The sequence below is a fragment of the Rattus norvegicus genome, chromosome 10, assembly GCF_036323735.1.
Source record: "Rattus norvegicus strain BN/NHsdMcwi chromosome 10, GRCr8, whole genome shotgun sequence".
NCBI classification, from domain to species: Eukaryota; Metazoa; Chordata; class Mammalia; order Rodentia; family Muridae; genus Rattus; species Rattus norvegicus.
In genome coordinates, this window is record NC_086028.1 from 101,905,083 (window position 1) to 101,930,185 (window position 25,103).

General features: G+C 47.7%; 1 protein-coding gene across 3 annotated transcripts; it reads right to left on the reverse strand.

Annotated features, from left to right (window-relative positions):
• Acox1 (acyl-CoA oxidase 1) lies at window positions 1-25,054 on the reverse strand. 3 transcript variants are annotated; one of them, NM_001414015.1, is made up of 14 exons: window positions 24,846-25,054; window positions 24,454-24,613; window positions 9,982-10,142; window positions 9,111-9,218; window positions 8,651-8,770; window positions 8,174-8,289; window positions 7,490-7,659; window positions 6,523-6,685; window positions 5,994-6,184; window positions 3,510-3,689; window positions 3,291-3,396; window positions 2,914-3,057; window positions 2,602-2,808; window positions 1-1,736 (listed from the first exon to the last, which is right to left on the reverse strand). In NM_001414015.1, exons 1-14 carry the CDS (start codon window positions 24,952-24,954, stop codon window positions 1,686-1,688), a joined length of 1,986 nt encoding a protein of 661 aa, NP_001400944.1. In that variant the 5' UTR covers window positions 24,955-25,054; the 3' UTR covers window positions 1-1,685. The 3 variants fall into 3 exon arrangements, with proteins under 3 accessions (NP_001400944.1, NP_059036.1, XP_063125750.1); NM_017340.3 differs by lacking the exon at window positions 9,982-10,142 and adding an exon at window positions 15,500-15,660; XM_063269680.1 differs by lacking the exon at window positions 24,846-25,054 and adding an exon at window positions 15,500-15,660 and having other exon boundaries at window positions 24,454-24,594.
• Between the last annotated feature and the right edge of the window lie 49 nt (window positions 25,055-25,103).

Sequence of the window (25,103 nt, forward strand, 5' to 3'; positions counted from 1 at the left end):
CTCGGTCATTTATATTTATTAGTTCCTTTCCAGAATATGAATTACTGTCAATAGAAACCCCAACAAGGTGACATGCTGTGTACTGTCAATCTTAAGGGATTACCAGTCATTCCAGGAGAAAGGTTAAGGCTTGTGTCGATGACCCGGAGGGTTGTGATTTCATGTCAGGCGTCGACATCGTTTTCACTACATTGATGCTGTGCTCTCAGAACTGTTCTAAGGAACTGCTCTCACAATGCGAATGCCACAGACACAGACTTAATGTTACAATCATCTCCCTACTGTGCTTTTAAGAATAAAGAGCTCCGATCAGCCAGACATGTCGGCGCACACCTGTAGGCCCAGCATTTACCAGGTTGTGAGGATCAGAGTTCAAGGCCATTCTGGGCCCTGTTTCAAGAAAAAAAAAACAAAACATTACCCCTCCCCCCAAGCATTTATAGGACATTTATAGGACAAAAGGTGCATATTTCACCTTTAAGCTCAGAATGATTGTAGAGGCTGCTCCTCATCTGAAGGGGCCGTTTCACCGCCTCGTAAGGCTGCTAGGGGCTCACCACAGAGCCGGCTCTCAGCAAGGAGAAACTCCCCAGGGCCTGCACTTTCTTCAGCCATCTTCAACGAAACATCTCAACTAACACTCTCAGCAGATGGCTGTGGCCAGGGCTTTCCTGTTATTTCTAGTGTAAAAGGTGACCTGAGTGATTTGTGAGTGTGTGTGTGTGAAATACTTTGGTGACCACTGAGCATTTTAATAGCTTGTGCAACAGAATACAGAATCTTTCAAATCAGGATTGTCCCAGGAAATTTACTTAACAAAGTCACCAAAATACAGTAATACCATAGCTGAGGGCTCTCCATATACTTAATCTATGAGGAGAGGCTGACTACTATCTCTTTTATCTCTTTCAGGAGAAGGAAGGCAAGCAAGAAAGGGAAGGTCAGCCACCATGACTGAAATCCAGGCAATGGCTGAAAGCCTGGAGGTAAGACAAGTAACTTAACTGTGTCAAAAAGTGGGGTCAAAGGCGCAGTAGTGCCACTACCACGAAGGCTGAGCCTGGAGTGGGTGCTCGTGCCCATCGGGAACTCTGGTTTCTTGGTGGGTGGGTGTTGAAGGAGTCCTCTTGTTGACTATGTTAATGTGACAGTTAATAGGGGTGACACACCCACATGGCAGGCAGCAGCGGCCTGTGTGACAGCCACACACCCACATCAAGGTTTCTATTAGTTTCTGGCCCCCAAACTCCTGCTCTTAGCAGTAGATCAGAAAGTGGTAGGCACGAATGCCTGGAAAATTCCACTCTATATAACACTTTTGTTTAAAAAACATATATCCAGTGATTAGCAGTAAAAATGTGAAAATAAGTAAGTATTTGTAGTTAAAACTCTGTTAATTCTCCAGAGTCAAGGCCTACTGAGATTAGCAGCAGTACAAATGCAAGTCAGACCACAGCTCTGAAGCTTTCTGAGTTCCTACGTCTCTGTCTGCATTACTGCACTTACAACACCGAATTTCTCATTTAATCTCTAAAGTCTGTTCATTTCTCTTTACTTATAGGGAGGAAAAGAAACCCATCATTTGCTCTGTAGCTACACAAATTTGATGACGATTTCACAAGGATTAGTGAGTAGAGGAGAGAGTTTCTGCTGCTTGTGGAGCTCAGACGTGTCCCAGGGAAACTTCAAAGCTTGGACTGCAGGGGCTTCAAGTGCTTGTGGTAAGATTCATGGACCTAGAGTGAAAGTGGAGGCTATGAGTAAGGTACTTTCTTGGTAAATTAGCATTTTTTCTTAAAACCAAACAAGACTTTTTTTTGTTTGTTTGTTTTGTTTTTTTTCTTTTTTTCGGAGCTGGGGACCGAACCCAGGGCCTTGCGCTTGCTAGGCAAGTGCTCTACCACTGAGCTAAATCCCCAACCCCTCAAGACTTTTAATTGAGAAAATAGATCAGCCTTATAAAAAAACAAATTCAAATATTTTTGGGTTTTGGGTTTTTTGTGACAGGGCTTCTCTGTGTAGTTCTGGCTGTCCTGCAACTCTGTAGACCAGGCTGTCCTCAAACTCACAGAGATCCGCCTGCTTCTGCCTCCCACATCCTAGAATTAAAGGTGTGCAAAAATTAAAGCCGGGTTGGTGGTGTTGCAATGCCTTTAATCCCAGCACCCAGGAGGCAGGTGGATGTCTCTTGAGTTTGAGGCCAGCCTGGTCTACAGAGAGAGTTCCAGGACAGCCATGGCTACACATAGAAATCATATCTTGAAAAACTAAATAAATAAATGTATTCGGTTTTACCATTTATTTATGCATGTGTGTATATATTTGTATGTCCCTTTGGGTGTCCTTAGAAAGCAGAAAGGGTATTAGATCCCCTGGAGTTATAGAGTCTTTTGCCTAGCTCCTGCCAGGGTACCCCTGCGGTTGGTGCCTAGCACCTGCACAAAACTAAACGAAAGCTTCAGAAGCTCAGAAGCAGCTTTTGTCAGCCTTACCTCTGGCTTTCTCTCTCTTTTTTTTCCGGAGCTGGTAACCAAACCCAGGGCCTTGCGCTTGCTAGGCAAGCGCTCTACCACTGAGCTAATCCCCAGCCCTCAGCCTTACCTCTGTTTTGTTCAGTGGGGATTTCTTGGCCCACTCAAACAAGTTTTCATACACATTTCCATCATAGCGGCCAAGAACAGAGCCAAGTGTCATGTCCTTAAAGTCAAAGGCATCCACCAGAGCAACAGCATTGGGGCGGATCAGGGTGAGCAGCTCCAGGATCCGAGCGTTTACTTGTGACAGCTGAGCCCCTGTGATGATGCTCCCCTAGGAAACAACAAAATGGATGGCTAAGTACAGAGGAGACATGTTACACACACAGGACTGTAAAACAGACGATCGTTACATCAAATGGCAAGCACACACACTGACCTCAAGAAAGTCCCCTCCTTTCTGGCTGATCCCATAGAGAGAATACAAGAGACACAGGTTCCTCAGCACAGCTTGGACGGCTTTGTCTTGAATCTTGGGGAGTTTGTCTGAGAAGACCTTAACGACCACGTAGTGGCAATGCGCCTAGAAGAAAGGGAGCCGGTGGGGCGCGGGGATCCTCGGAAAGGGGGGTGGGGTGCTTATGCCTCTGATACCAGCATTTGGAAGGCTGACACAGGACTGCCAGGAGCTGGGGCTCAGCGTTAGCTATCTGGTGAGTTCCAGACCAGCCTGCTCAAGCGGAAGGCCTATACAGCGACCCAGTACTAGGGCAGGGCAGCAGAGCAGGGTGAGGGGAAAGGCCGCCCGACACTCACCTCACTTGCCCGAACAAGGTCGACAGAGGTTAGGTTCCATGCTACTTCCTTGCTCTTCCTGTGACTCACGTGAGTCTGAAGGTTTTTTGCAGCGATTTCTACCAATCTGTTAAGCATGAAGGAAGAGCAGAGAGCTGAGAAAATCGTGCTTCTCACACCTCTGCCTGGCTCCAGCCAGAAGGGTCCACAGCTGGCCTCTCACCCGTGAGGGGAGCTCACCTGGCTGCACGAAGCTTGTAGGCTTCTGTCAGGCCCTCCAGGCTGTTGATGTCCACCATAGTTGGCCAGACTGCCACCTGCTGTGGCTGGATCCGCTGACTCGGCAGGTCATTCAGGTATGACACCATACCACCCACCAACTTCCCCGACCGCACCTGGTCGTAGATTTTCATCAAGAACCTGGAAACCACCAGAGCACACACTTTTAGCAACTCTACTGAAAAGACTTGGAATTCAGTACCTGCTAGGGTGACCGTGTGCTGTGCTGGCTAAATTTATGTCAGCTTGATACAGGCTAGAGCCGCCCGAGACGGGGCTCATCAGAGCGGCAGTCTTCAGCCCGGGGATCATGACCCTTTTGGGGTTGAACAACCTTTTCACAGGGGTGGCCTAAGATGACCAGAAAACACAGATATACACATTGTTTCGTAACAGAAGCCAAATTATAGTTACAAGGTAGTGACGAAAATAACTTTATGCTTGGAGGTCACCACAACATGAGGAACTGTATTTAAGGGTCACAGCATTTGGAGGGTTGAGAACCACTGCTGTAGAACATTTTCTTAATGGTGACTGATGTGGGAGGGCCCAGTCCATTGTGGGTGTCACCTCTGGGCTGGTGGTCCTGGGTTCTATAAGAAAGCAGGTTACAACAGAAGAAGATATGCCTAGTCCTGGTGCAGCTTGGCATGCCAAGGCGGGTTGATACCCTTGGAAGGCCTCCCCTTCTCTGAGGAGAAAGGGAAGTGGGGGAATGAGGGGAGGTAAGAGGGAAGGACTGGGAGGAGAGGCAGGAGGGGAACCTTTTATCAGGATGTCAGGTAAATAAATTAATGAAACAAAACAAAAGGAAGCAGACTGAGCAAGTCAGGAGCAGCGTCAGCTCCTGCCTCCAGGCTCCTGTCCAGCTTGAGTTCCTGTCCTGACTTCCTCTGATGGTGAACAGTGAAATGGGAGTCTGAGCCAAACACGCCCTTCTCTCCTCAAGCTGCTTTGGTCACAGTGTTTCATCACAGCAGCAGAAACCCTAACCAGGAAAGAAGATGGTTCCAGGACAGTGGGCTATTGCTGTGATGGACCTGACCATGTGTTTTTGGGAGGATTATGGAAGGATTAAGGAACTTTGGGCTGAAAGGCCATTGAGGGTTGAGAGCTCAGTGAGCTCCTGTTCTGTAGGAGCCCAGACAGTGAGAATGTGGACAGCAGTGTGGATGGCGGAGGCCTGGCTTGTGCTGTTTCTGAGGAAACAAAGACTCTGCATTTATGGGAAAAGTCTGGAGCTTGGCTGATAAGAAAGAAACCAGAACCACTAAAATTAAACCTTTGCTTTGATGGAGATACTGGTCAGCTGGAATTGAAGACTCAGCTGTGATTAAGAGACCAGTATCCCTGAGGTGAAGCCTCCGGGAAGTGTTCCCTCAGGGTTGGCACACAGAAGCTGTGGTCCAGAGGCACCAAGGCTGTCTGTACTTTGTGCTGGAAGCTGACTTGGTAGTTAACGCTGGTTTTGAAGGCAGGAAGGGGTCATGGAGAGCAGCTGAGGTTTGACACTGTGTGACAGGGCTGGGGTCCCGAAAAGAGCCCGGGAAAGGCTAACATTAAGGTACAACCCGGTTGCAGCAAGTGACCCCAACAGTTTGGAGAAGCCAGTGTCACGGGATGACCACCAAGAACCCCAGCAGCAGTGGAGTGGAGCCAGCTGGAGCCTGGAAGAGCGGCTGTGTGTGCTGCGGGGCAAGAGCTGAAGTGACCCAAGCCACTTGGAGGAGCTCAGAAGAGCCCGAGGGAATCCCAGACATTGGACGTTAAATTGTTTACCTGTGGGAGTTTGGGTTTGCTGTGCTCACACTGTGACTGTGCCCTGGTTCTTCCTCTTCAAGTAAGAAAGAATTTAGCTTACTTTTGATTTTATAGGAACTCACTGTTGAGAGACCTTGAATTTCTAAGAGATTTTGGGTTTTTTACAGACTAAACATTTTTAAAAACTTATTTATTTTTATTTCGTGCATTGGTGTTTTGCCTGCATGTCTGTCTGTGTGAGGGTATCAGATCTTGGAGTGACAGGCAGTTGAAGCTGCCATGTGGGTGATGGAAATAGAACCCGGGTCCTCTCAAAGAGCAGTCAGTGCTCACAATCGCTGAGCCATCTCCCAGGCTGGAGACTAAACTTTTAAAGTGTTTGAACTGGTAAAGACCGTGGAACTTTCAAGCTGCAATTATGTTTTACATTTGTGGCATTTATTAATCTGATATCTTGGGGATGAATGAAGAAAAAAGGACAGGCTATGTCTTAAAAAACCTGTTCCTCCCCCAAGTTGCTTTGGGCATAGTGTTTCATCCCAGCAATAATGACCCTGAGACAAACCACAGGGTAAGGGAGTCAGAACGGAAGCAGAACTGTGCTGTCTTTCATGGTGAGAAAGCGAAGTACCAGAGTTTGTGAAGACCACCCAAGGGAGGAGAGGCCAGTGACGCGATTCTTACCTGGCTGTCTGCAGCATCATAACAGTGTTCTCTCCCTCGAAGGTGCAGGCCGGGGTAAAAGTGACGTAAATATTTGGAATCCCACTGCTGTGAGAATAGCCGTGCCCGCCGCAGGCCATTCGACATTCTTCGATGCCAGCATTGGCTGTCCAAGTAGTAAAAGCCTTCAGCCCAGCAGTGAGGGCGTGAAGCTACGGGACAAGCACAGGCCATGGGAACCCTGGCTTCAAACCCACCTTCTAATAAGAAAACACATCCGCTCCTGAGTGCGCTGCTCACTGTCAGAGTAAGCTGTGTCCATGACAACCCAGGAGGCAGTCACCTGACCATCTGCACTAGTAATTGGCTCACACTTTTTCCTCAACTGCTAGAGTTGGCCAAACAGTAATCTCTCTCCTTTCGAATTCTATTAATAAAGATTCCATCTTGACATCTGGTCAGCTCTAATGAAAAAAAGGTCCAGGCAAACACGAAACCTAAGGGTATCTCTGGAGGAATGAGGAAAGTGAGAGAGCGCGTCTGTACGTACCTCAGGCAGTTCACTCAGGTCCCCTTGGCCAATGCTCTCATTAATTCGAAGGTAGGTCTCCTTCATGTACCTTCCTACGAAGTGGAAGGCATAGGCAGTGGCCAGGAGCGGGAAGAGTTTATACTGCTGGGTTTGAAAATCCAAAATCTGTGGTTCTGGTTCGCTAATAAAGAAAAACAGTCAATGCTCACACCATTTGCCATTTGCACCGCTCCAGGTTTCAGTCCAAGTACTCTGCATAGCGAGTGAGCTCCTCCTCCACAGATTCTCCCCGGGAGACGGCTGCTCCCACCGCTGCTGTCATCTTACAAATGGGGAGATGAGAGCCGAGGGAATCTGCCTGAGGTCACACAGCTCAAAATGGCAGTTCGTGTCTCTATATAAGGTCATAATCTTTTTTCTTTTTCCTGTTTTTTTTTTTTTTTTTTTTAAATAGGATCTCCCTACATAGCCCAGCTGTCCTGGAACTCACTCTGTAGACCAGGCTGGCTCAAACTCACAGAGATCTGCCTGCCTCTGCCTCCCAAATGCTGGGATTAAGGGTGTGCGCCCCACCCATGGCGATGCTCTGACTCACTCTGTTGCACTGACATCGGGACAGTGCTCTAACTGCCGCAGTGTTTCCAGTGTGACTGAGACAACTACGTCTCCAAACTACCCAGAAACCCAACAGTCCTCTCACAAGGATGCTATAAAAGGCCCAGCTACCACAAGGCTCAACACACTGCATTCTAACCACAATCCTGGAGGTGACAGAAGCAGCCTGCTTGCCCCCATCCTCCCATCATGCATGCTAGGGGCTATATCCTTGGAGGGCCTGGCATGCACGAGTTCCTGGATTAACACCTAGCACCATGGGGCTGGTACCAGGGTAGCTCGGTGGATAAAGTGGTTCTTCTAATCTTTCTTCTGAAGAGCGGGGTCAGAGAAAGCCTTCAGCACTGAGCTATCCTAGGCCCCTCCTCACCTTTGCTTGATTTCAGACTGGCGCCTCACAGCGCTGTATCGTATGGCGATTGTGCAAGCCTTGGACAGACTCTGAGCTGCATTTCCCACGAGGAAGGACCTCACAAAAACCATGGTCCCATACGTCAGCTTGTTACTCAAAGGCTTTACATATGTGCCATCAGGCTTCACCTGGAGAAACAAACAGGCCTGAAGTGTCTTTCTGTGAGGCCAAGAAACCGCGTACTGATTCTCCAAGTGTGTTTCCTGAAACAGCAGGGACCTGGCTTCCTTAGGACCAGGCAACCCTGGCATCTGAAATACTAAATTTCACTCCCTATTCTGACCTTCTGAATCACAGACTTGGGAGCAAGGGCTTGAGGACATGGGCTTGCTATGTATCTCAGGCTGACCTTGAACTCACTTCCGGCTGCCTCTCAAGTACACTATACTTGGCTAATAATCTGAGGTCTCGTTGGCCTTTCAGGTGATTCTAAGTTACTTAAAGACCTGAGACCACAGGTTCACCAAGTGGGTGATAATTTTCACATACACATCCCAACCGCTTCTAAGTCTCTGTCAGAAGTAAAAGCCCATCACCTTCTGCAACTGGGCCAGAAGGACTGTTCTGAACCTCGCCTTAGCTGGTCTGGGATACTCGGTGAGAACGGCTTCACCAATAACAATCTACTACCAAACAACAAACCTGGGCGTATTTCATCAGCATGTTCTCTCTGGGAATACGGTAATTGTCCATCTTCAGGTAGCCGTTATCCATCTCTTCATAACCAAATTTGGGACCGATATCCCCGACAGTGATGCCTACCACAGACAACAAGAAGCACTGTGATGCGTGCATGCGTGCTTCTCGTCCTTGCTTCCCTCCGCCCCACTTAACTGTGCCTTACACTCCTGCAGTTCACCTATTTTCGTCATCTTGTGCGTGGGTGTTTTTCATGCATGTTTGCCCATGTACCACATGGATGCCTGAAGCCCCAGGAGGCCAGAAGAGGGTGTTGGATCCCCTGGAACTAGAGTTACAGCTGGTTTCGGGCCACCAGGTAAATGCTGGAACAGAACCCTGGTCCTCTGGAAGATCAGCCAGCGTTCTTGACTGCTAAGCTATTTCTCCAGCCCCTTGCAGTTTTAATTTTTACCTTGATATCCAAAGAACAATCCTTACCTGGCAAGGGCTTGTGGGTCCCAATTTCACGGATAGGGACAACAAAGGCATGTAACCCGTAGCACTCTCCTTGAGTGATGAGCTGAGCCAGAACTATTGCGTGATTGGAAGTTTTCCCAACTGCAAAAGCAAGAAGCGGGGACAGGAAGTGTGCGTCCCTGCTCAAGGCAGGGTCTCGCCTTCTGATCTTCCCACCTCTAAGTCCCGAGCGCTGGGATTACACGTATGAATCGCACTTGCTTGTGCTCTTGTCCTTTGATTTTTCATTTTCATGGCTCTCTGGTGCAATGCAGGCTTTGGTTCTGGACCTGTCTTTGCCTTTTACCTCATTTCCTTTCCAGTGCACGCCTTTCTTCTCTTTAATAAACTGCCTCAATCACAATCTCATACGTCCTCAAAATGTTCGGCAGTAACAACAAACATTCAAAACATGTTTAAAGAAAAAAAAAATCCAACTTACGTCCCCCAGGCCACCACTTAATGGAAGTCACAGTAGGGCTGTTGAGAATGAACTCTTGGGTCTTGGGGTCATATGTGGCAGTGGTTTCCAAGCCTCGAAGATGAGTTCCTAAGGAAAGACATCACGTGGCCTCAGTACAGCACAGAGGAAAAAGACCAAGAAAACAGACCAGCCGGGCCTCAGGAGGCTAAAGACCAGCAGTAGACAAGCTGTGAGTGACGGGCACAGCAGTTACTGTCCTGTCACACAGTGACCCCTAGGCCACAACAGCAGTGTCCTGGGTGTCGCTTGTGAGTGTGGCTCAGTGGACGTGCCATATTTATTGAGACTAATCAAAAGAAAAGGTAGAGGCAACTACTCCTCTGTGTGACAGAGGTGGCCGCTTCCCTTTAAACCCAGTTCTTGTACTTTTTTTAAAATTACATTTCCACTGGGCAGCGGTGGCACACTCCTTTAATTCCAGCACTTGGGAGGCAGAGGCAGGAGGATCTCTGTGAGTTCGAGGCCAGCTGGTCTTCAAAGAAAGTTCCAGGACAGCCAGGGCTACACAGAGAAACCTGTCTCAAAAACAGAAACAAAATTTACATTTCCTCTGTGTACATTTGTGCCACACGTGCACACGTGCACACGAGCCACAGCCATGTGTGGGAGTCAGCTTTCGCCTGCTGTGTGGGTCTGGGAAGGGGGTGCATCAGGCTCGGCAGCAAATGCCTTTACCACAGAGCCACCCTGCCAGCCTGGGTCCTGTTCCTATGTTTAAACACAACAACACTGACTCTAGTGAACTGTGGGGAAGGCAGACAGACAGCAATCATCACCACCTCAGCCCCACCGAGGCAGGCCTGTAGAAGGTAGACTAAACACACTGTACCATGACCCATCTCTGTCTGCGCATAAGTGCCCGTGATCTCCAAATTCCAGGCCGGCATGAAGAAGCGCTCCTGCTGCTCTGCGGTGGCCTGGTGAAGCAAGGTGGGTAGGAACATGCCCAAGTGAAGGTCCAAAGGCTCAGGATGCCCTCGGTGCACAGAGCTTCGAAGAAATACCAGGACGGGCATTTGAGGGAGGTAGCATCAGGTGTGTAAGAATCAGAGACGTGAACGGATAGAGCGGGGAAGGAGAAAAAACAAACTGTGAGTACGAATTGATCAGGTGCACTTCATCACAATGCGAGCACTGTCCTTTTCTGTGTTATGATTCTCGACAATGTTTGTCTTTCTTATGTCAGCAGAGCCTCAATCATGTAGAAGGTAAGACTCTGGCCCGGCAGGTAAACGAAAGCAAATGAAAAATTTGAAAAGGAGATTTGACCGGGCACAAAGGTGCCCTTTGGTGCCGGCGGACAGAAACAGGAGAACACGGCAGTTCTCTGGGTGATACAATGAACCCCGGCTAAGGTTTTCCTGGATGCAATCAGGGAAGTGTCTAGACTGGGGTGCTGTTTATTCAGGAAATATCTAGGACAGACCCACAGTCTAATTCATTCAAGTTCACCAGATCAAATATTCAACCAGGATCTACTGTGCAAATTAACACAAAAACTGACAGTGCTCTTTATCCCAATAACGGCAGCAATTAAAGACATGCAGCTCCTAGGGACAGCCATTACAGCCGGTGAGCACAGACCTGCGCCTGACGGGCTGTGGTACACTGTTATGCTATTAGACGTGAGCCTGGAGCACAGACCTTTCACCCTCTCAGCCTGCTCCATCTCAGCCGGGCTGGAGACAAGCAGCGCTCACCTGGACCTCTCCAGGGCAAGCGCCTCCAGCTAACCGCTCCCAAGAGACGCAGTGCTTCTCCCCCACTTCACAGGGAATAAAGGAAAGTGGACAGCCACATGCCACATGGCATCAAAACGATGGTGGCAGACCAGGACAAGGGTTTGTAACCGAGTCCTGTCTCTGGTTGGCGAGCTTAACCTTCAAGCCCAGCATGGGTTGAGAACATCCAAAATCCGCATGTTTCTTAGAAACATGGAAACTGGAAATCCCAAAAGGCTGGCTACAGGCAGCGTGGGTGAAAGGTCTGTGGGGACTCTTGTGACACATTAGCGACTCCCTAGGAATCTGTAGTCACTGAAACCAATCAGTGGAGCTGCTTGTGATGATGCATGTCTGTAATCCCAGCACACAGGAGGCAGAGGCAGAAGAATTCAAGTTCAGGGCTGGCTTGGGCCACACAGAGGAATCCTACCTTTAAAAGCCAAACCAAACCAACCAAACTGAACACCTTTTTCTTTTCTTTTCTTTTTTTAATATATAATTTGTTTTTATTTTATGTTCACTGGTGCTTTATCTGTATGTGTGTCTGTGTGAAGGTGTCGGAGACCTTGGAACTGGAATAACAGTCAGGGGTGTGAGCTGCTATGTGGGTGCTGGGAATTGGACCCAAGTCCTCTGGAAGAACAGCCAGCGCTCTTAACCCCTGAGCTATCTCTCCAACTCCAAGATGCCTTTTCCATTCATGAACTCTCCAAGCTTTTAGAATGCCAATGCTAGGAATGGCAGTATAGCACAGTGGTAAAACAATTTGCCTTGGGTTTATTCTATCACAAACAGACAAAAGCCAAACCACTGTTCAGTCCCCACACCCCAACCTAGAACTCATCTAGAAGTTAAATAGGGATGAGGAGGGGACTAGGCGGGGTGACACTCTGGGGAGCTCATGCTCAGTGGGCTCAGGCTCTCCTTTAGTCCTCAGCATTCCCTTCCCAAAAGGAAAAGAAACACATGCCAGGTCCCCAGAGCAGAAACCCTGACCTAGACGGGAAGCCTGGAGGCTGGGAGCACCCCGTTTTCAGCTTTCAGGAGAGCTATTCAGTGTTGCTAACAATCCGAGACTGGTGGTGAACGGGGAGTCTGGAAGCAGCCCTTCAGACGGAGGGTTTGTATCTGTGTGGGGTACTACAGAAGGAATGACACAGTGTTGTCAAATACACTGAAGGCAGGAAAGCACTCCGACCACACACTGCAGCTAATGTAAGTATTAGTCGTGGTGGATAACACTTAGGAATGTACAGAGAGTGTGCTAGCTTCTCTACTGAAGTTGGTTACGCATGGGGGCGACACATACTCCTGTGAGGTAATTTGTCATACGCTATGAAGCACTAGCACTATGTTTGGCAAAGCGTTAAAGTCAGTTCTTTCAAAGCTGTTATGTGGAAAGGTCTCTTCAGTCTCTCCTTCCATAGGCTACAGAGCTGGACAGGCTGGCAGCCAACAGCAGGGAGAATGCTCTGGCTGGGAGTAGAGCTGAACCTTTAGCACAGTGCTTGCCTAACCTGCACAAAGCCAAGCTCCGTCCAAGAAAAACCAGGCCTGGTGACTCAGGCCTACAATCCTGACAGGCAGGAACCCCACAAGTCTGAGCCTAGGCTGGTCTACAGAGTGACTTTCATAAGCCCTGTCGCCCACATACACCCTCCTGGCAAAGATCTGACTAACAGGAAAAAGTTAGCTAGTTTCTGCCTGGGAGCAGGAAGAATTAAATAAAAAGCTTTGCTTTGCTAGAACTTAACTCAAATCCCTGCAGTGTTGTTTTGCAACCTGACAAACTGAGATCAGAATTCAAAGTCAGTGGCTGGTGCTGGCACCCTAGGTGGGCAAATGCTATGTGAGGGAGGAGGAGGGGAAGGTTGTCTGGGTTATACCTTTGTGAGGTACTGTAGGGCTCTCCTGCCATCCCCACCCCACTCCACCCTCCCACCCTCTCACTGCAGAGGCAGAGGTGAGAACTGAGGAGAATTCCAGGTCAGCCGGCTCTACAAAAGCAAAGGAGGCACTGGGGAGATGGAAAGGGCGCCTGTTGCTTTGCCAAAAGACCTGAGTTCAGGTCTCAGTACCCTCGAAGAACTCACCCAGGACTCACAACTTCTTAACTCCAGCTCCAGGAGATCTGCTATGCTTTTCTGACTTCTGAGGGTACCAACACACTTGTGGGAATCACACACATGTGTCTCTCTCTCTCACATACACACACACACACACACACACACACACACACACACAAGAATTAAAATAAATCTGGGTATTTTGTTTATTTTTGAGACAGGTCTTAATGTGTAGCCCTGATCAGCCTGGAACTTTCTGTATAGCCACACTGGCTTCCACCTCACAGAGAACTGCCCGCCTCAGAAAAAAGAAAAGGAAAAAAAAAAAAAAAAAAAGCTCTTTCCTTCAATGAAGTAATTCATTTCTGATGATAGACAAAAGGCATAACCCCAAATACTATATATGTTTGTGAGCACATGTTTATGTATATATAATTTTTTTCTTACTCCACTACAGTACTGGGAGTTGAACTGAGGGCCTCCTGTGTGCTAGGTAAGCGTTGCTCTTATAAAGGAGTTAGATTACAGCAGCAAGGAGGGACTATGGATTCCAATCAGTGGTAGAGTGCTTGTCTAACAAGCATGAAGACTGGGTTCCATCCCACACCAAAGGAAAAAGACAGACAGACTGACAGAATAAAGCTGAGAAAACTATGCTAACCCAAACCCAAGATACAAGTCTTATGGGAACCTACAGGGTCCAGTTAGCTTGGCAGAACTCAGACTAGGACAGGGGACAGCAGTGAAGCCTCGATGCAGGAGGATTAAAGACTCATGAGATCAACTTTGCTAATCTTTCAAGTTTGACAGAATTAAGGCCCCTTCTTCAGAGAGGAGACTGTCAGGGCTGTAGACTTAGGGGACAGCAGCTGTAATACAGAAGCTTTGCCTTCCTAGACCAAAGCAGTGATGGGCAAAAGTCCCTATCAAGTGGCAGATCTTCAGCTGACCACCTGCTTGTGACCTGAAGAAACGTACGGCTGACTCCCCAGTGGCCCTTCAACACCAGAGTCCGAAGAGCATCCTCCTCAGCCCAGCCCTCTCTGTGCTTGAGGCCCACAGACCCAGGAACAAGTCTGTCAAGATTTCCTGGTTCGTCTGAAGGGACAGGAAGGCACAAAAGGGAAAAGACAAAGCTGACAGGGATGTGCCTTTTTCCTTGATGGGAAAGGACTCTGTTTTAAACTGTTCTTTATTTGGTACTACTGTCATATGCAAATTAGCCAACAGACTTGACCTCTTAACCTGAAGGACAGAAAAGAAGACCAAAAGTGAACAAAACACCAAGAAGCAAGACTTAATCTCCACCACTGCAGCCCCGACAGCGCCCTACAGAGATACAACTGACTCCAATGCAAGGAAAATCCCAGGCAGGCAAACTTGTCCAGGGAAGAAGCATGAACTCACTTTCTGATCTCAGCTAAGAGTTCAAGTCTTCAGTCTGTCTTCTCTCTAAACTTAAAGCAGAAACATTAGGCCAACGAGAAGACCAAAAAGACATATTACCTTCCTCACGTCTAAGGCCTCCTATGAAGGATGCAGGTCAGCACACCCAGAAAGGAAGACACAGTATCTGAATAAAGCCTTGGGTCCCCTGGAGAGTATAATGCAGATTTGTTCAGCATCTCACACACACACAGTCTGTATGGTTCTCTTGAGAGGGTTTAACTTCGAAATCCAGGTTCACTTCAAACTTGCTATCTTCCTGCTTCAAGCCTCCCAAGTGCTGGGCTGTAAGACTGCTCTACCAGATCCAACTCCCTTCTCTTCACAGTCACAGCGGTGAAGGATGAGGCAGGCCATCTCAAATCTAAAACACTCACACCTGTTGGGCACATGGTGCAAGCTTACCGTCGCAGCACACCGGAGGCCAAGGGCAATCCAGGCTAACAAGGCCAACCTTGTCTTAAAAAAAAAAACCAAAGCAAACAACAAATGCTAAAACTGCACACTTACCAGGGATTCTGTCTGTGAAAACAAGACTACCACTTGCTGCGCAGCCCCAAGCATTTAGGGAGGAGCTAACCAAAGCTACCCGAAGTAAAGGATCCAGACATTCACAGAGGAACTGTGACAAACAGCCAGAGGACACCACAGGATTTGGGTTACAAACTTTGGAGCAGCTAGCAGGAAACCGGTTCCCTGCCTTCACCTTGCCATTACAGCCGTGCTTCTGACGTCACCTCCAGACACTGGTGAGGCTTCAGCGTTCAGAGGAAACGCCAACAGAGTCCTTCACAATTACACAGACCAGCATAGCTGGGAGCTCTGAGATCCTTAAACACCATCTCTCCAAGCTGCCCAACAGCCGTTAATAGTAGGTATCTGTGACGAGGACAAGCTTTAAGGAGTGACACTGAAGATGCTCCTCAGAGCCCTGGATCTATTTTATGAGGAAATAGACTCAGAAAGAGAAATTGGGTTTTGATGCAACAATTTAAAAAATAAAATCCCAAACACATAGCAGCAGGAGAAGAAGAAAAAAAATGCAATGGCAGGAGTCACTTTTCTTGAACTCGTTAAGTGGTCACCCCCGGACCCTCAGATGTGGACTAACCGTGGCCCATCTCCGTCTGGGCGTAGGTGCCAATTATCTGGAGTTCTTGGGACGGGCGCATCCATTTCTCCTGCTGAGCAGTGGTGCCCTGATTCAGCAAGGTAGGAATAAACATGGAGTAATTGAGGCCAACAGGTTCCACAAAATTGGCCAAATATAGTCTACAGGAAAGAAAAGAAAAGCGTCTCAGCCTCGTGCTATAGACGGTGTCCACCTCACATTCCCTTGTTATCACTTATTAGGACTAGCATGTGTGCATGTGTGTGACACATGGGGAAGAAGGCCTTCGTCCACAGCACACATGTGGAGGGCAGAGGACCACTGTGTACAACAGTTCTCTTTCCGCCTTTACTTTCCAGAAGTCAAAGTCTGTTTGTCAAGCTTTCTGTTAAGCACCTTGGCCCTTAACCTCACATTCCTGACAGATAAATCCTGCCCCTCAGGATGAAGGAGGGAAAACTGAAGATCTCTTCTATTAAATGAAATGGAAAAGGTGCGACTTTACAAGGCAACTGCAAGGCCTCCTGCAGCATCTCTCCTCCCTCCCATCACCTCAGGGCCAGATTTCTCTTGTTTCTTCCCTGGGGCTGGGGATGGACCAAGCACATCAAGCAGGCTCAGTCTAGTTCCATCCCTGACACAACCGAAAACTCTGGTTTCATTTTTTTCTTTTCTTTTTTTTTTTCTTTTCTTTTTTTCGGAGCTGGGGACCGAACCCAGGGCCTTCCGCTTGCTAGGCAAGCGCTCTACCACTGAGCCAAATCCCCAACCCCTCATTTTTTTCTTAAAACGGAAGTCTTGGGGCTGGAGAGATGGCTCAGAGAGTAAGCGCACTGGCTGCTCTTCCAGAGGCCCTGAGTTCAATTCCCAGCAACCGTCTGTGATGGGATCCGATGCCCTCTTCTGGTGTGTCTGAGACAGCGACAGTGGACTCACATACATGACAAATAGATTTTAAAAAAAGAAGTCTTGTATGAATTCTACACTTATCTATAACAACGGACTTCATTGTTCCTCTGCTGACTGGCTTGCTGATCTGAGTCAATGTGAGTAACTTTTGTGTTACTTTCAGGTTTAACTCGATTTGAAGTTAAGGAACTCCACAAAACATTCTTTATACAACTGTTAAAAAACAACGAGAATAGGGGCTGGAGAGATGGCTCAGTGGTTAAGAGCACCCGACTGCTCTTCCAGAGGTCATGAGTTCAATTCCCAGCAACCACATGGTGGCTCACAACCATCTGTAAAGAGATCCGATTCCCTCTTCTGGTGTATCTGAAGACAGCTACAGTGTACTTATATATAATAAATGAATAAATCTTTAAAAAAACAAAAACAAAACAAAAAAAAAAACAACGAGAATAATCTATTTAAAGAAAACATTTTTTGGGCTGGGGATTTAGCTCAGTGGTAGAGCGCTTACCTAGGAAGCGCAAGGCCCTGGGTTCGGTCCCCAGCTCCGAAAAAAAAAAAAAAAGAACCAAAAAAAAAAAAAAAAAGGAAACATTTTTTTTTTTTTTTGAGACAGGGTCACACTACCTAGCCCTGGTTGACATAGAATGTATCATCTGGCTTGTTGTACCCTTACCCTCCTGGGAGTCCTCATGCACTGCCCAAGTGCTGGGATTACACACACTCCCCACTGGGCCTGATGTGAGGAGTAGAACAGGCCCTGCCCTGAGGAATAAGTCCGTATTTCAGGGCAGGATCACAGATCTTTAGGGGTCTCCAGGGTATCTAATGTGAGAATTAAAAATCAGCCCCAGGGGCCAGCGAACACTTCAGGTTAAGGAAACTGCTCACGATGCTGAGATCTGGTCCTCGCTGCCTTTTCAGAAAACAGAACCCATGAAAGGCACAGATTAAGCACATCAGTCGTGAATTTCCTACAGGTTCCCTAAGGGGCCGTCTTACATTTTGAGCTTCCTGCAGGTTTCCTAAGGGGCCGTCTTACATTTTGTCCCACTGTACACTGAAAGAACTTGAAGAACAAATGATGTGTCACCTAAGTGACTTTGAAGCCTTCTCACCCCTGGGCTTCACAAGGCCCAGAGCATGAATGACCACCACGGTAGGAAGGGAAGACTGTCACTCCATGGAGCCAGCCCATCACCGTAAAGCAGGAACAGCAGCAAACACACAACTGCCTACTGCTCCATTTCAGAAATAAACACCACTCAAAGCAGCCCTGGACTCTCCCGCTTTCCATCGACCACAGCCACTCCGAGACGAGACGCAGAGACTCAACACAAATCAGCTCATGTAGCTAGAGAGGCTACCAGAGGGAGTGATTTCTGTGGTCCTGGGGAACGTTAATAGATGCTGCTCAGTGGGACCACATGCTCCGCCGGCAACCGTCTCAGCTGTGTGGTTAGGGCAGAAAGGTCCCTTTTCAGCTGAGGTAGGCTGCTTTTCCTGGCTTTGTCTAGCAGAAGACACTCTGTTCACTGTCCAGCAAAACAAATAACTCACTTTTCGGGTTTGCTGGAAACAAACGCCCAAAGCCCATGAGATAATTGACTACCCAGCATAAGTGGCTCACACAGGTGAGCCAGGCGATGACACTACCTTTAATCCCAGCACTCGGGAGGCAGAGGCTGGCCTACAGAGAGTTCCAGGTTAGCCAGGGCTACACAGAGAAATCCTGTCTTGGAAAACAAAACAGTACACAGATGATGATAATAAAAAGCTCCAAATAATGACGTGCCTTTTGTCTCTGATTTCTATAACACTGTATTCATCGACTGTTGTTTGAAACTGTGTGGCAGCTGGAGTGGAACGTGCTTATAACCGCAGGAAGACAGCAGGGGGCTGAGGCAGGAAGATCTTGAGTTTAAAGACAGTCTGGCTACAAAGCAAACACCAGACAGGAAATTAGAGGAGAGAGAAGTATAAAGAGGAAGCTAAGCACCAATGCCCTGGTGAGAGGGACAGATGGACGCTTACATCACCTCCGGGGTAAGACTAGCACAGTGTCCTAAGGCGACTGAGTCTCACCAAAACCACCTCGTAGTCACACACACTCTCCCCATTCCCTCGTGGATGGATGGGTGGGTGGGTGGACGGAAAGAGAAAACCCACGAAGTTCTGAGAAATTTGAGGAGCCAAGAGTGGTGAATATCTAACAAACCCACATTTCCATGAGGGAACTGAGAAGGCAGAGCAATTCAGTAAAATACTGTGGAAAACTAGAAACATAATCATAAGGATATTAACCCAAAGCTGCTGGGCAAAATGAGAGGAGCTGGGCAGGGGGTCGTCGTCTCAGAGCCCAGTACAGAAGGCAGGGGCAGGCAGACACTTGAAGAACTCAAAGGCAGCCTACTCTACATAGTGAACTCCAGGCTGGTGAGGCCCTGACTGGAAAGAGAAGGAGGAGGAGGAGGAAGAAGAGGAAGAGGAGGAGGAAGAAGAGGAAGAGGAAGAGGAGGAGGAGGAAGAGGAAGAGGAAGAAGAAGAAGAGGAGGAGGAGGAGGAGGAGGAGGAGGAGGAGGAGGAGGAGGAGGAGGAGACGACAAACAGGACACATATGCTATTGTTTTTCTTTTTTTTTATTAAAATTTTTGTTGTCTCCCCCTTCCCTAAACCACTTGAAATTTAGCTGAAGAGCGAACTGTAGCTATAAATGGTGGTGTACGCCTGAGGATCCAAGCATCTAGAGCTGGGCTGGGAGTGACAGATGGGAAGAAGTGAGTGCTTAAGCTACACAGGGAGATGCTGGGTACACTGGGCGAGGGTGTGTCTCTTACCAGTAGAGAGCTAAGTGCTGGCAGGGCCTGTTAATTCTTCCTCACCAGGCTGAGGCAATCTAGAACTGTATCTGATTGGCTGTAATAAAAAGCTGACAGCCAATGGCTGGGCAGGGAGTGGGGGGGGGGAGGCGGGATCCTGGGAGAGGAGACACAAAATGGAGAGAGGGAACAGGACAGTCCTCGGCAGAGGAGCACAGAGGTACAGAAATAACCACGCCACTGATGGGTCATGGCCAAGACAGTAGGGTTAAGTTTACAGTAGCTGGGAGACTGCCCTAGCTAAAGGTCTAAGCTTTCAACTGGTACCAAAAGTCTCCATATCTCATTTACACCTCTGGTGGTTCCAAGAAAGTCCTGCTATAGCAAGACCCTATCCCCATCAAAGAAAAGAAAACAAAGCAGAGAATAAAATCTGAGACTTTATATTTTAATAATGCTTAATCCCTCCCACGGATGCTTGTCAAGAAATCGGATTTAATTAATTTAACATAGGGACTGGGGATAGACTACAGGACCTCAAAAATGCTAAGAGCTCTATTGACTGACGTGTATTTTTACCAGCCTCAGCGACTTAGTTTAAAAACCCAAGGGGTCTACAAACAACCCAGCCGACCCTTGTTGGAACGTGAGAGCAAGCAGAACAGTCAAACACACTGAAGGAGACGAGCAGGAGGTTTCCGGAAGCCCAGGGATAACAGGAGCTACTGTTAGGACCCTGGGGCTGTAAGTCAGGTGAAGGGGGACTCTCAGCAGCTAAAAGCAGGGGCTGCTCTTCCAGAAGACCTGGCTTCCGTTCCTAGTTCACAACCATTTGTAACTCCAGTTCCATGGGATCCCACACTGCTTTTGACCCCCTCTGGCACCAGGCAAGAAAGCAGTATATAAACAAATGCGAAACATCCATTCGAGTCAAATATTTAAAACATCAATTTTCCAAAAACAACAAACGCATTTAAAAAAAGAAAAAAGGGGTTGGGGATTTAGCTCAGTGGTAGAGCGCTTGCCTAGCAAGTGCAAGGCCCTGGGTTCGGTCCTCAGCTCCGAAAAAAATAAAAATAAAAAGAAAGAAAGAAAGAAAGAAAGAAAGAAAGAAAGAACCCCAAACAAGACAATAGGGACCCTGTCTTAAAAAGAAATAGTAGAGGCTGGAAAGATGGCTTAGTGGTTTAGAACACTCAATGTTTTTGCAGAGGGCCTGGGTTCAAGTCCCAGCACCCACAGGGGATCTGACACCCTCACACAGACATACATGCAGGCAAAATACCAATGTACACAGAATATAGATAAATAGATTTTAAAAAGAAGAAGAAGAAGGAAGAACAAAAAGAAGAGGAGGAGGAAGAGGAAGAGGAAGAAGAGGAGGAAGAGGAGGAGGAAGGGGGAGGAGGAAGAGGAGGAGGAAGAAGAAAAGGAGGAAGAGGAGGAAGAAGAAGAGGAGGAGGAGGAAGAGGAGGAGGAAATAGTAGCTGGGTGTGGTAGTGCACACCTTCAATCGTAGCACGCCGGAGGCAGAAGCAGGCAGCTCTCTGAGTTTGTGGCTAGCCTGGTCTACATGGTCAAGGCTACCCAGAAAAACCCTGTCTCAAAAAACAAAAACAAACAGATGGGAGGGTGGGGGTGGTAATAAACACACAACAGAACAGTAAATGCCCTAAATACCTGGAAATCCCCCTGCCTCATCAATCCTAGCACTCAGCCCTCATTGAGCATGCCCATTGTATTTTACAATTAATGGTGGGGGTTTTGTTTTTTGGTTTCCTAAATTTTTTTTTTAAAGATTTATTTATTATATATAAGTACACTGTAGCTGTCTTCAGACACACCAGAAGAGGGCATCAGATCCCATTACAGATGGTTGTGAGCCACCATGTGGTTGCTGGGAATTGAACTCAGGACCTCTGGAAGAGTAGTCGGGTGCTCTTAACCCCTGAGCCATCTCTCCAGCCCGGTTTCCTAAATTTTTACACTAAGTGAAAAGTAAGCCATCTACAGCAAGTGACAGGATACTGGGCAAGGAGAGATGGCTCGGCATCGAACATCTACTGTTCTAGTGAGGACCCAAGTTTAACTCCCAGCACCCTCATCGGGAGCTTGTAACTCCAGCTCCAAGGAAGGCTGCTAACCCCGGCCACATGCACACGTACAAGCATACATACATGCACACACACATACATGCACACACACATACAGGTATACACACATGGACACATACAGGCATACACACATGCACACACACATACAGGCATACACACATGCACAGTAAATAATGATGAGAAGAAAAAAGAAATTGGGCGAGAAAGAATGAGAAGTTTTGGGGTTGGGGATTTAGCTCAGTGGTAGAGCGCTTGCCTAGGCCCTGGGTTCGGTCCCCAGCTCCGAAAAAAAGAACCAAAAAAAAAAAAAAAAAAAGAATGAGAAGTCTTTCTGGGCAGCACATGAAGTTCTGATGCTGAGTTACATTCAGAGTTCAAGAACCAGAAGGGCCTCCATGCTCACAGACAGCCTTGACAGCAGTCACTCCCGAGACTAACTTCCAGTCTCCTCCCCCAACTTAAACAGACCTCCCGGTCACATCCCAGGAACACTTCCTGTTTCAAAGGGCACTGAAACTTATCGCTAGCATTTCATGAGAAAACAAGGTGAGGTCCACAGGAAGGACTTTGCTCTAGGCCTCTGTGACCTCACTTGAGTCTGGTTGCATGTCATGCAGTAACGAGGGTTACGAAATACGCTGTGTCATCCACTCTACCAAACAAAACAGCACTGCTCCACAATGTACCTAGAAGGTACGAAAACTTACGATTTTTGTTTGCGAACCCACCTCAGTCCACTTTGTAGCGCCTTCCTAGGATTTACTCAAATCCCACATATTACAAGCTTTAGAAGCAGAAATAAGTATTTGGAAGTTGGTGAGTCTTCTGACTGCCGAAACGAACCGTGAAAAGTTGCCAATGTAGCTCGAGCCGTCCTCAAACTGGATATACGCAAGGACGACTCTGACCTGCCTCCACCTCCCATGTGCTTGAATCACAGGCACAGGTTAACACTCGTTTTTGTTTGTTTGTTTGTTTGTTTGTTTGTTTTCCGGAGCTGAGGACCGAACCCAGGGCCTTGCGCTTGCTAGGCAAGCGCTCTACCACTGAGCTAAATCCCCAACCCCGAGAACATACTCTTAATAACATTTAATCTTTTTAAGCCAGGCAGGCTGGCTCACATCTATAACGCCAGCAGTTAAGAGGCCGAGGCAGAAAGAACATGTGGAGTTGGAGTCCAGCTTGGACTACATAATAGCCTATCTCAAAACCAAAGCAAAACTCCAAAAGAAAACAAAAACAAAATGTGTTGTTGTTGCTAAGGAGTTGCAGATTTAATCTGGGATCTGGAGCGTGCTAGGCAAAAGTGAGTGTACTTCTGGTCAAATCTTTCATTTTATCTATTTATTTTTTATGATTGATTGATTGATAAGAACACTGTAGCTGTCCTCAGACGCACCAGAAGAGGGCATCAGGTCTCATTACCGATGGTTGGGAAACACCATGTGGGTTCTAGAAATTGAACTCAGGACCTCTGGAAGAGCAGCCAGTGCTCTTAACAGCTGACTGACACCCTTTACTATTTATTTATTTGTTTGTTTATTTATGCTGGGGACTGAACCTAGGTAATTGTGCATGCTAGGCAAGGGCTCTACTGCTGAGGTATTTCTCTAGCCTCCCAATTCTATCTTTATTAATGAAAACACTGAGGAGTTCCCTTACTACATTAAAAACCCCAAAGAGGTGCTCAGAAATAAAGGAGAACCAGCAGAGACATTGCAGGCAAAAAGCCCCTTGTGCTAGAATGACCATTAAAGCTAAGGGTCAGGGAGGATCTTTATATATCATTTTTAAAGGCTTTTTTTAGTGATTTATTTATTCTATGTGCATTGTTGTCTTGCCTGCATGTGTGTCTATGTGGGGGTGTCAGATCCCCTGGAGTTACAGAAAGTTCTGAGCTGCCGTGTGGGTACTGGGAATTGAACCTGGGTTCCCTGGAAGATCAGACAGTATTCTTAACCACTGAGCCATGTCTCCAGCCCCCTTATATATAACTGAGAAGCAGAGTGCAACAGAGTGTCTGAGAAAAAGCTGCTCTCCTCAGCACCAGGACTAAGTCGGGTTTTCCTTCTGGACAGGACAAGCATGAGGAGTCACTGTCATTACATCACACCTGACAATGCGAGGTTCTTAGAATGTGGTTCTGAGAAGATCAGGTTCATTCTGAGGCCTGCCGGGCTCTCCACGGATTCTCATGTCTCCCGTTACTCTATAGTCAAAATTCCCACTACCTTAAAACAGAATCCACTAGTGTTCCAAAACACCTAAACGTCTGGTCTTGCAACTACAGCTCCTCAGAAAATCACTGGGTCTCTTCCCCTTCCCCTCACTTTAGTGTTCAGTTCTGGGAATCAAACCCAGAGCCTTGTGACACTAGGCAACCTGTGTCCCACTGAGTCACACCCCTGGCTGGTATCAGGAAGCTTTCTTCCGATGTGCAGATTCACCTTGCACTTAAATAACTTTCATTGGGATGTTTGGAACAAAAGGCTTTTTTATCATTTGCTTGTCTCTGCCATAGTGTTTGCTCTGCCCCTGGTCTGCTCTCTCCCACAGCTACACTGTGGAACCCTGGCTGTCCTGCAGACAGGAACAGACGGGATAAACAGAAACTGATCTCTCAAAATCAGAGATCAGCCTGCCCCTGCCTCCTCCGGAGTGCTGGGATTAAAGGCATGGGTCACCACAGCCCAGTTCAAAAGAATTTTTTAAGTTAAACCTAAAGTTTAATTCTATGGTGTGTAGAGTACAACAGCCATCTCTAGCAAATGTCAGAGGACAATCTGAGGGAGGTGACTCTTCTTTCTACTGTGTGGGTCCTGGGAATTGAAATCATGACTATGTTGGGTAGCCACCTCAACCAGTCCTTAAATTTTTTTGAAAATAAAAAAGAAATTTGGGGCACAACCGTTCATTATTCACATTTTACAAACATGCCATGCCACACTATCCCACCAAAAGACCTAGATGCAAAAGTAATATTACTTTTCACACATAAAACTGAGTCATGAAATGTTTGATTTAAGCCTTTAAACGCCATGCAAGATAAAGACCTCCCCACACTGCAGCTGTAGTTTGGACATACACCAATGTGCTAAGGTACACCTACTTTTTAAACCACATGATTTCTTCAGGGTCCGAGATGCCATATTCCCTCATCTTCTTCACCATGGTGGCACTCTTCTTAACAGCCACCTCATAACGCTGGCTTCGAGTGAGGAAGTTATAGTCCTCATGCTGGAAGTCTGGGTCGTTCAGAATCAAGTTCTCTGCAAGAGAGTTAAATGACATCAAGAGAAACAGGCTTTCACCCTCATAGAATCCCAGCAGATTACGACGGAGGACGATCCCCTTCCAATCCTGCCACTGAACGTCCATTGAAGTTGGGGTTCCGGCTTCCCCTAAACTCCAGAGGCCCCAAATCCTCATTCACGGGGGGGGGGGTCCTTTCCTCTCGTTCGGTAGGAGAGGGGCCTGGCCCTCCACCGATTCTCCTCTCACCAATTTCTCGACGGCGCCGGGTATTCTCCGGACTGCCATCCAAGATGTGCGTGATCAACTCCGGATTGAAGGTGGCGGAGGCCCGCTCCTTGCGCAGGTCGGGGTTCATGACGGAGGTCAGTGTTGGTGTTGGCAGAGGAGGTGGCGACAGAAGTGACAGACACCAAAGCAACGACCCGTGTCCGCTGCCCAGGCGCCGACAGGGCCCTAAGAGCGGAGCTAGACAGTCCTCGGCCCCGCCCACTCTGGCCGGCCCCG

Excerpts from the sequence above, each read along its gene's own strand:
- Acox1 (NM_001414015.1), bottom strand. The coding sequence starts at position 24,954 with ATGAACCCCGACCTGCGCAAGGAGCGGGCCTCCGCCACCTTCAATCCG. Across the intron at positions 6,686-7,489 it reads CAGTCTGAAATCAAGCAAAG|CGAACCAGAACCACAGATTT; the intron begins GTGAGGAGGGGC and ends TTTCTTTATTAG. Across the intron at positions 6,185-6,522 it reads ACCTGAGTGAACTGCCTGAG|CTTCACGCCCTCACTGCTGG; the intron begins GTACGTACAGAC and ends CTTGTCCCGTAG.